At 35.4% G+C, this 10,822-nt stretch overlaps 2 protein-coding genes across 2 annotated transcripts; one reads left to right on the plus strand and one right to left on the minus strand.

The window, feature by feature from the left end:
- Positions 1 to 1,709: 1,709 nt before the first annotated feature.
- On the plus strand, positions 1,710 to 7,275 carry LOC110723690 (cytochrome c-type biogenesis ccda-like chloroplastic protein). The gene is made up of 12 exons (XM_021903039.1): positions 1,710 to 1,901; positions 2,042 to 2,176; positions 2,792 to 2,846; positions 3,277 to 3,411; positions 3,505 to 3,590; positions 3,700 to 3,731; positions 4,089 to 4,250; positions 4,347 to 4,419; positions 4,517 to 4,617; positions 4,930 to 5,022; positions 6,631 to 6,677; positions 6,842 to 7,275. The coding sequence occupies exons 1-12, from the start codon at positions 1,817 to 1,819 to the stop codon at positions 6,915 to 6,917; spliced, it is 1,080 nt and encodes a 359-aa protein (XP_021758731.1). The 5' UTR covers positions 1,710 to 1,816; the 3' UTR covers positions 6,918 to 7,275.
- A 1,342-nt stretch (positions 7,276 to 8,617) lies between these two features.
- LOC110723691 lies at positions 8,618 to 10,554 on the minus strand. Its single transcript, XM_021903040.1, has 2 exons — positions 9,828 to 10,554; positions 8,618 to 9,313 (listed from the first exon to the last, which is right to left on the minus strand). The coding sequence occupies exons 1-2, from the start codon at positions 10,423 to 10,425 to the stop codon at positions 8,946 to 8,948; spliced, it is 966 nt and encodes a 321-aa protein (XP_021758732.1). The 5' UTR covers positions 10,426 to 10,554; the 3' UTR covers positions 8,618 to 8,945.
- Positions 10,555 to 10,822: the final 268 nt, after the last annotated feature.

A 10,822-nucleotide genomic window follows, 5' to 3' on the forward strand; every position in this document is an offset into this window, starting at 1 on the left:
CATTCCCATGGCCATGCCCAAGATCGACCACCTTCACAGATTTAAAGCGGTCGGCTGGCTGGCCAAACAATAGACACCCTAGTAGTAAATTATGAAATTTGGGCCCATACAAATCTTTTAGGGACAGGGATTCGCTCGTACTTGTGGTGTTGCGGAGGTCGAATTGTGGTTGCCCGGTTGGCTGGTGGTGCTAGAGATTGTGCAGTGGTCGATTGGTGAAGCTTAAGGTCGTGCGGTGGTCGATTGGGGTCGACTGGTGAAACTAAAGGTCATGCGGTGATCGGCTGGTGAAGCTAAAGGTCGTGCGATGGTCGATTGGTGAAGCTAAAGGTGGTGCAACATGTGGTACCAGAGGTTGTACGGTGGTAATAGATAGGAGAGAAAGGGAGTGTGGTTGTCAAATTACCAAAATTACCCTTGGTGTGTCTGCTAAATTTACAAAATTAGTTTTGATATTAACAAGTTTTGTTAATATAGGATATCAACTTGTATTTTCTCGATGGTTTGGTTGGATGTAAAATATTACAAAAAAATAATGTTTTTGTTTTCTCTAATTTCTATTTATTGGTTTGCAAAATAATGAATAATAGTTAAACTAATTGTAAAACGGTTTTATTTAAAAGGAAAAAAATATCTAAATCTTCATCCTTCCTCCTTACCCTCTTCCTTTTTCCTATGATAGTCCTATCACTCCTATCTATCTTGAGTATCTTCATCCTTTCACTTTCATTTTCCTTTTGTTGTTGTTGTTGTTGTTTAGAGAGCCACAAGGGCGGGTGATGAGAATCGATCTTAGGGGAGCTCTAACCGCTTGAGCTATTCCTCACTCTCCCATTTTCCTTTTCTTATAAGAATATTATTAAGGGAAAAAAAATTTGTACTCATCAAACCAAACAAATCTTTCAATCAATGGATATTACAAAGTATTAATAAAGAATTTATTTTCTTACTCAGTAAAAAGTATCAATAAAGATTTCTAGGTTTTTTTATGGAAATTTTGCAAAAAATAGCCTTTTAATTTTTTTTTATACATATAACTACCTTTTAAAAAAATTGTTGCAAAAGACCACCAATTTAAAAAAATTTGTTGCAAATTACCACTTTTTTTAGCCAAATTTATCATTTGTTTAACATTGAATTGGTGGTAATTTGCAACAAAATTTTAAAAATTGGTGATCTTTTGCAACATTTTTTTTTTAAAAGGTGGTTATATGCAAAAAAAAAAAAAAGATTTAAAAGGTGGTTTTTTGCAAAATTTCCTTTATTTATTTAAGGAAAAGATTTCTAGTTAAATTAATAAAGATGAAATAACCACGTAAGGAACATTATTTAATGTATATAAGGTTGACCAATAAAACTCATACGAAGTAATACCAGTTATATCTTAACTGACTCACAATAATTAAAAAAAATTTGGTAATGTTTTGCATAGCTCAAATTAAAAACGCTCTTGAAAATTGTATAAAATTAGGAATTGATGATAAAAACACTCGTAGATTAGCGTAACTAGTGTGTTTTTGTCGAGATTTTCTAAATTTAAACAATTTTCAAGCGTCTTTTTTAATGCTGTAGCGTTAAAGGCTATGTATATCATTTTATTTAAAAAAGGGTTTTAGTTTTACAAAATTTTTAAAGTGTCTAATATAAAGAAAGAATTATTCAAAAAATCAGGTAGTTTTACAATTAAAAACTTGCTTATACTCGTGGAGCTTATATTGACACACATAATAAGAGGGCAAAGGAAACAAAAGAAAATTCCAGCCATTACTCATTTCCTCTTCTCTCTCTTCTAATTCTCTTTTGCAATTTTTTTGTGATGAGTTTGTTGGGTCATTGCAATGGTTTCACTGGGAATTTCTTCAAAATTTCAACCCATAAACTTCATTCTCAATCTTATAATGGTCAGTCCAATTCCTCTGTCTTTCAAATGCAAAATTCTCATTGTTTTTGTGAAAAATGAAGTTGGATTTTGTATTTATTTTGTTTAAATCTATCAAGTTCTGTAATAAGAAAACTAATCAATTCTACTGTTTTTTTTCAGTGGGGAAAAGGGTACCCATAAAAATGTTAAAGAGGGATTCAGGTGTACAGAAATATGAGCAAGATGATGTTTTGATGTCAAAGAATGATTTGAAGAACAAAGTGAACGCCTTAACGGTTGTCAATTCATTGGCTGGTGAGCCCTCTATTAATCCTTTCACCGGACAACCCGGAAATTGTCCGGATTTGGTTGTCGCATTACTAGTTCAAATAATGGAATTACATGATTGAGTTACACTATCAACATGACAATTAATTTCGAACTATTAATTTTCATTGTTTTTGAATTAGGAATCATACAATAGTTGATTTTTTTTTTTTTTTTGAGAAGATACAATAGTTGATATGCCTAGCTAAGTTATATTGAAAAAGCTGTGTCTGGTTCTATTTGTTACAGAATATCTTTCTTGTACCTGAGTCAGGTGTACACAACATTATTTTTTTGCTCATTTGATCAATTTTGCACATTTAAAATTTCTCGAAATGAGCATGAATGGTAAATTGAGCTAATAAGACACTTGCATAAACTTTTCTCTGGGTGTATTTGGGTACAAGACTGAGGTTCTCTTCTTTCTGATATAATTACCAAAGTTGGTATACTACATTTCCTCATTGAGATTCTCTTCTTTCTGACTAGTAATATGCTCTATAGTAAGATAGTACTTTAGTAAAGGCATAGAGATTTAGTATTGAATAGTAATGTTTGATGCATTGGTGCTCACTTGCATCGTTTTCTTTTGGACAACTGCAGTAGTTAATTTGCTTGCGATAGACCCAGCAAATGCCATCCAAATGGAGGATATAATGTATGCTTTCTCTTCTTTGTTATGGTTTGCACTTTGCTATATCTTTATTTCCTGTGTCATACTTGTGAAAATACAGTCAATGAATAAATGATCCATGCTCACTTGTAATTAGTCTTACCCCATTTTGTTGAGCATTCAGCTTTGGAAATGTTCATCACTTATATAGTGTTTCTAATTTCTACTTCATCAACATGAGAATTAGTTTCTACTATTAATTTAGTTTTAGTGGTGTAAAACAGTTATCACTTGAATTGACTGAAACAATTTAATATAAAGTATCTTGATATACCTGGATTTTATGTTCCTAAAATCTTAAGGAGAGTAAACTAATATATGATGCTAAGAGTTCTAGTGCAGTATGTGATACATCGTAGTTTGCTCTCTAGTATGATATGAATGACCTCAAAGACTAGATTTATTCTTATTCAAGACAGGATAAGGCAGCATCTATCTATATGCTAGCCGATGGGAGTATTGGAGATTGGTTTGGAGGTCTTCTATATTCAGCTGGGCAACAAGCCAATGAAGCTGTTTTGAATCAGTTGTCAGCTCTTAGTTTGACAAGGTAATAATATTATGAGCTGCATATAGTATGTTTGATATCGTGATCATGCCGTCGTTTTCTAACTTCTGTTGTTTTTACGTACTCTTCTATCAGTCTGGCTGTCATTTTTGGAGCTGGACTGGTAACCAGCCTTTCCCCTTGTACACTAAGTGTTTTGCCTTTAACACTTGGTTATATAGGTAAGCTATTATCTTAGATGACTGTTGTGTCAATTCCTGTTACTTCAATAGATATGTTGCTATGTATATTTTGTATCAAAAGTTGATCATATTCAATGAATTCATTCAGGTGCTTATGGCTCTGGAAAAAGCCGTGCACAGGTGATATTTTTTTTTTTTTTTATTAATATTATTATATTGAACCTTTTTTTTTTTTATGATAATGTTGTTTCTTATGAACAGATTCTCCCACTGTCAAAAAAACTCTTAATGAAAAGGAAAGTAAAAGCTGAAAGAAAGTATAACTTTTCTAATTCATTGTAACTTATTCAGTTTTTAAAAATTGATAAGGGAAGAAATTAATGGACATTATCTTCTACTAATTTTACATGAGGTATATAGTTATTGAGTTGAAAGCCCTGGGTTTCGATGTTATTTGCATAATTTTTTAGGACATGCTTTTTTTAATTAGATTGGTGGATTGTACAAAAGTTTTCATCTTTTCACCTTGGTGTTCAGGTCATTGGTGATTCCATTGCTTTCGCATTAGGATTGGCTACTACGCTGGCACTCCTTGGTGTTGGAGCCTCTTTTGCTGGAAAAGCTTATGGACAAATAGGCAGCGGGTTGCCTTTGGTTGCATCTGGTCTTGCTATTGTGATGGGCCTTAATCTGTTAGAGGTAATGCATTATGCATTAGTGGAACTCTAATCCCGCTTCTTAGTTACTTGTCGACTCCTCTGACATTTATTTCCCCTTTATTGTTTGACATCACAGATACTTGAGTTGCAGCTTCCATCATTTTTCAATGACTTTGATCCCCGTGCAGCAGCTGCAAACTTCCCCTCAAGTAAGCATTTAGAGCTCTTAGTTTTTACTGAACAGCTGAAGCATATCCTAAAAAAGGCCTGACAAGTGAAGCTATGGGAACTGTTTTTGTATGCCAGGTGTGCAAGCATATTTGGCTGGTCTTACATTTGCTTTGGCCGCATCACCCTGCAGCACACCTGTACTGGCCACTCTACTTGGTTATGTGGCTTCAACCAAGGTATAGTAAATCTTTGATGAAACTCATATGGTGAGAGTATACTTTTAATGACGGTGCTAGTTGAATGGGTAGATGCTTACCATGCTAGGATTTCTTGAATGCTGTATAGTTATTGATGTAATTATTACCATTTTCCACCTCAACTAATCGTGTAAATGGAGCATCTATCTCAAACAAAACATTTTGATAATCAAATGTGTAGAAAATAAAGTTTGTGGAGTAGGTGCAGCATGATTTTTAATTTCTTCAACCTTGCTGCTTTGATCCTATTTACTATCTTTATGCTTATTTAACTTGAGAATTTTGTGACAGGATCCTCTAATTGGGGGCAGCTTACTGCTGACCTACACTACAGGCTATGTTGCTCCTCTGCTGTTGGCTGCATCTTTTGCTGGTGCATTGCAGGTACCACTTTCTTTCCTTTTGATCAGATGCTTATGAAGATAACCTTTTTTTACTCAATTTGATGGTGAATCTTTGTTTTGCATGATCATGACGTATGAGTGTTAAGTAATGGCTGGTCAATAAATTCAGTAAAACCACCTCAATTCACGATTTTTCTTAGTTGACTTTCCACAAATATCGAGGAAAGTGGATAAAAAACCCCATTAAGAATAGCTTTTTGCAAGGCAATGCCTCAAATGCATAGACAAAGTCCGGTTGAAGAGGCTCATATACTGAACGTCATGGAATAATATGGCGGGTCATTTTGAAACTGAGGACAGTCGTTGAATTACTGAGTGGGTATTGAAAATTTTAAGATTATTGTAGTAACGCAAGTGTAATAGGTCCAGTAATTTAGGCCCAAGCAATTCAAATTATGGAAACCTAATTAGATCAGCTCAATATCATTTTCTCGATAAGACAGCACTAGAACTGTTCCAGAATGAAATGGATCATATAGGATCATTGATAATTTATTCTCTGCCTCATCACCAGGATGACAACTTGCAATTCAAATTATATCTTGGAAATATTATGGGAAGGTGGCTAGTATATGGATGAAAAAATGAAAATTTTACTCCACAGAATTTTGATTGACTGACAGAGGAAGTGGTCTCAATTTTGATTGGATTTCCTTTTAAAGGAGAAGTGATTTCTAGAGTTTTTCATCGTACCAATGTTGGGAAGGGAGTACATTCTGAATATCAAATCGTCCATTTAGTCTAAACCCTATCAGAACATCATCCACGAGAAGAGACTGATACACCTCAAGTGTCATGAAACAAGAGTAAAAGGTGAAACAATTTCATGTGTGCTTTAGAAGCGTAATAGTTGTGTTTCCTATGGAAGTTGCTTCGTGTTGACTATCACCATACAAACATATTCTTGTCAGAGTTGTCACCATCTTGATCCACGTTTTATATTGTGCCAAATTTTATTAGCTATGAAGAGTAAGTGATGCGCTTAGACAGCCATGATAACTTGTCACTCAATTATGCCACTTCCTATCACTTTATAAACCCATTCTCTCCATGATAAATTTCAACCAAAGACAACCATGATCCCAGATAGTTGAAGGGCTAGCTTATGCCTCTCTTGGAGTTTGGGGGTCATTCCTGCAATCCCAGCCTGTCCCCATCTCTCAGCGGGTCATGTCTGAGAACTATATACTAGATTTGTCTGGAGTCCTTCTGCTCAACTTCATTGGTTTAACTTCAACTGGGAAACTTACTGAGAAATGAGAAGTTTACTGATTTAACAGCATATGTGCTTAATATTACTGAAAGCAGAAATCATCTTCAAACTAAGGGCTTCAGACAGTAATGCTGTAATAGGATACTAAGATAACAGATTACCATTTTTTTCTAGGATTACCACTTGTAGGAAACCATTTATGACTTAAGAGAACTGAGAAGAAGTGAATACAAATCAACCAATCCCTATGGGAAATCAGGATCTACCCAGATATGATAACATAATGGGCTCGATGAACACTTTGCTTTCTTTCTTAAAGTCCTTTAAAAGGTTTATGTTTAGATTCATGTTGCTTACCGTCTTATGTATCTGCAGAGGCTGCTTTCATTTCGCAAGTTTTCAGCTTGGATCAATCCACTGAGGTACCTTCTTTATCTGGAACATAGTTTTCTCAGTTACTCAATTTTCTTTTCCCTTTTGGTCTTGTGTCTTGGAGTTTGATATACAAAGTATCATTTATGGTCTATATCCGGTATTCACTTGTATTTATGGTTTCCTCTCTGCTTGAATCTGATTGTGATTGCAGTGGCGCCCTCCTCCTAGGCGGAGGTCTGTATAGTTTGCTGGATAGACTTTTCCCTACTACAACAATGGTGATGTAGATATCCAGAGCTAAAAGTTGTATTAGATTTGTTTGCAAGAATACACAGTATTATCTTCGTGTGGCAAGGTATATAAGATCAAAGGTGCCAAACGTCGAATCCAAGTTCCTGTACACTTTGTAGGATATACTAATAGTCAGTTCTAAATTCTGAGTGTAAACCTTAGATTATATCAGCTAAATTACTTGAACCATGTATATCTGAGTGTATACTTAGTAATAATCACTCCTTACTTTGTCAAATCCTCTGTATCTGACACGTCTTTTTCTTAAGTAATCCTAATTAATTAAGGGAAATCACGTGCTAATGAGATCCCCTTGATAATGACAGATGAAAAGGATTTCTTGTGTTTTGCAAAGTTTTGATAAATGGGAGGAGGCTCCACATATAATTGAATCTCACTGTCTGTAAGACTGTACTTTGTATAATTGTGTACATCAAAGGATCTAGTGATAAATGCAAAATTGACCTGGTAAACCAACCAAATTTGAGTTAGTCGACCTGAATAATCCTGCATGTACTAGAAAATGATTAAACTAGACTGTTCGATTTATATTCTTATTTAATACACGTATAACCTGGTCCGAATTTGCTTTGAATGATTAAAGTCTCTTGAGGACGTTCTAAATTGAGTTACATTAAACATAGCCAAATCTAATTCAAGCCACCAGATTGTCACCTACACTTATTATAGATGATCGTGTTTTCCCATTACTACACAATGGTTTATTCATGTTGATTGTACGTTATATCCGCAAGTAGTGTCAATTATTTGTTTTGACACACGCACTTAAGTAACATTCTACCCACCATCAAGCATGTATTTGGTAGAGTAATGCACCAATGCATGGACCATTGCTTAGAAATTCCCAACCATTTTCTGCCGACAATGACAAAGACAAAGAAGCAAAGAACAATATAGATTTCTACTAATTGCTAAGCCACTTAACCAAGTAGCCGCCTTCCCAAAAAAATGCTGAATTTGTGATCAATATTTTTGGAACCCATGCAACCGTTATGGCCGACCATACTTAGATAAGGCAAAAGTTGAACCAAAACACCTTATTTTGTTTAGCTATACTTTTAGGCATTTGCTTGTTTATCCAATCTACATTTTTCTTTTGTATTTTCCTTGTTTGGCTTGTAAAGAAGCACAATCTAATGATGTTTGAGGTTATTGAGAGTTACCCATCATGTTTAGTCACTCGTCACAAATCTTTACAAAGGTCTTCTTTATATCTTTTTCTTTAAGGTAGTTTTAAAAATAAAATATTCATCATTGTGCACGTTAGACTGTTAATTGGAGAAATTAACTCTCCATGTCATAAGAATATCTTGTTACTCATCACGAAGTACATAAGAGTACTTAAATCTTTAAGAATATTGTGCTATTTAATACATAAGAGTACGTAATATCTTTATTTTAAACACTCCTTTAATGTCTTGTTTGGATTAGCCTATGTTTTATGATTGACAATAGGAGTAAATAATGGGAATTATAAATTAAACCCAATGTGTATACTCCATAAATTGAGAAACCAATGCAATTCTTAATCAATAATCAAACATTATCATAGTCAAATTCATGTCAAAAAGTTTGATCTAATGGTAAGAAATACTTGAATAACATGAATAAAATGAAGAAATTTTTCTTATTGAAAAAAAAATACACATGAGTCTTAAGACAAACGAAAATCAATTAACAAATTTGTTTATATTGACTTATTGAATTTTTTTTTTTTCGATATAACATTATTTCACTAATAAATTAAAATTTCTTGCCATATTCCGATATTTGTAATTTTCACCATAAAACCAAATCAAACATAGCTACTTACAGGGTTCCAACAAAACCAAATTGATTTCCTGCTAGAATTGCAAAAGAAATCTTTGCATTACCTAGCTCGCATTTGAATACTCAAAATCCCACCCCTTAAAAAAATTAAAAAATTTAAATCCGAAAAAGATAATTATTAATATATCTTTTTTACATTTTAATTTTTTTTAATTACCACCCAAAATTAGTTTCTAGTGGGACCCACCACCAACCACCACTTTGTATTGGTTAAGTGAGTCTTGTCGTTGCAACCGCATCTCCTCGTTAAACTTCTTGATAAACGCCTCAACACGGCGGTTTAACTCGTCTTGACTTAGCGACGGCTCTCTCCTCAGCCTTGAACTCGCACTTGACGGGGATGCGCTACCGCTTCCGTTGTTGAAAGTGTCGGATTTCTTCATCACCTTCACCGGAGACTCCTCCGGCGATGCTCCGGCAAATGTGTCAGACTTCTTAAGGTGACGTGTCAACGGCATTGACCGTCCATCTGTTATTGTCCGCCACGTGGACTCCAGTGTTTCCTGTTTTTTTGGCCTTGATACTTTCAGCACTGCTTTTCCTGCTTACAAGTGTCATTTGTTACCGTTAGACTTCCGATTGAAATTCAAATTTATTCATCATTTTATCGTTGAATTTTAAAATCTTGAAAGCAAACTTAAATTAATTGTCTTCTGAAATAAATCAATCTACTGAAAAATAATGACATACTCCGTAGTACATAAAAACAGAAACAAATAATGTCTTAATCAACTATTTGTGGATAATTACAAATCCAAATTCAAAACAGTGCAACTTTAAGCTAAATCGAGCAACAAAAACATGAAATCAAATCTCGTCTATATTAACCTAAACTAGTTATCTCCTCGTAATATTTGTACAATATAAATCACACAAAAATCTGCAATATAGCGAACTAATTCATATTCAAAATACAACTCATTTTAAATTTTCAGTAAGTTAATTTTTTTTTAAAATTATTGAAATTAGTACAAATTTCTTTACAAAAAAAAAAAAGAAATTAGTACAAATGAAGAGAGAGAAGATTTCCTCAAAAAAAAGAGAGAGAAGATTACCTTCAGGACTAGCTTTGACAGCTCTCCGATGACCAAACCTCGCCGAAAACGGCGGTTTCTCCGCCGAAGACATTGGCGAAAACGCCGGCACAACCATCACCGGCGCACTTTTCTCCGGCGAGTTCCACACCGGCTTCGACAACACAAACTCATCACCTTCCTCAAATTTTTCTCTCTCCTCCACGTCATCACCTACAACAACTTTCGCAGGTTTATCCATTTTAGTAACAATCGGACTCTCGACGTATCCGAACACCACCACATCATCTTCCTTAGCGACCTCCATGACCGCCACGTGTACATCGTCAGTATCCAACACCGGGAATCCCGCCGGCACCGGAGTTAGGGTTCCGGCGTTTCCCTCACTTCCGGTGCCGCCTCGTGGCTGAAGCTTAGATGATGCAACAATGGAGATGATGATGCAGTTGATGAGAAGGTACATGTATGGAGGTCTGAGCCATGAGAGTGCAAGTGACCAGAAGAGAGGAAGCTCGGAGGTGAGGAAGTCTAGGATTACCGGCAGTGATAGTTTGAGTATCACAGCTAGTGAAACGACGCCGGTTGATACAACCACTGCTTTCAACGGTAACATTCCCATTTTTATTTTTATTTTTATTTATTTTTGTTGGGTTTTTGTTTGTTGTGTTTGTGAAATGAAGTATGAACAGGGTTTAAGAGAGAGAAAATAGGAAGGGGGAAATTGGGGTATATAAAGGGGGAGATATGGAGGGTTAGGGATTTGTTGGGGGAGAGTGATTGAATGTGAACCGTTGGATTGTGAGAGCGTTGATTTGGTGTGAGTGGAATCTTACCGGTTCACCGGTTATGTAAGGTAGACGTGACACGTGCCATGTGGGTAGAGTATCTACTTTTACTGTACGAGTATGTTACTTAAAAACATGGGCACGGCCGTGCCGGCACGCGGGCGGCACGGGCCCGGCACGACTCCGGCACGGCACGGCGGCCTAACTGTGGGTCGTGGGCCGTGCCGTGAA

This window comes from Chenopodium quinoa, unplaced genomic scaffold, assembly GCF_001683475.1.
Source record: "Chenopodium quinoa cultivar QQ74 unplaced genomic scaffold, ASM168347v1, whole genome shotgun sequence".
In the NCBI taxonomy this organism is placed as follows: domain Eukaryota; kingdom Viridiplantae; phylum Streptophyta; class Magnoliopsida; order Caryophyllales; family Amaranthaceae; genus Chenopodium; species Chenopodium quinoa.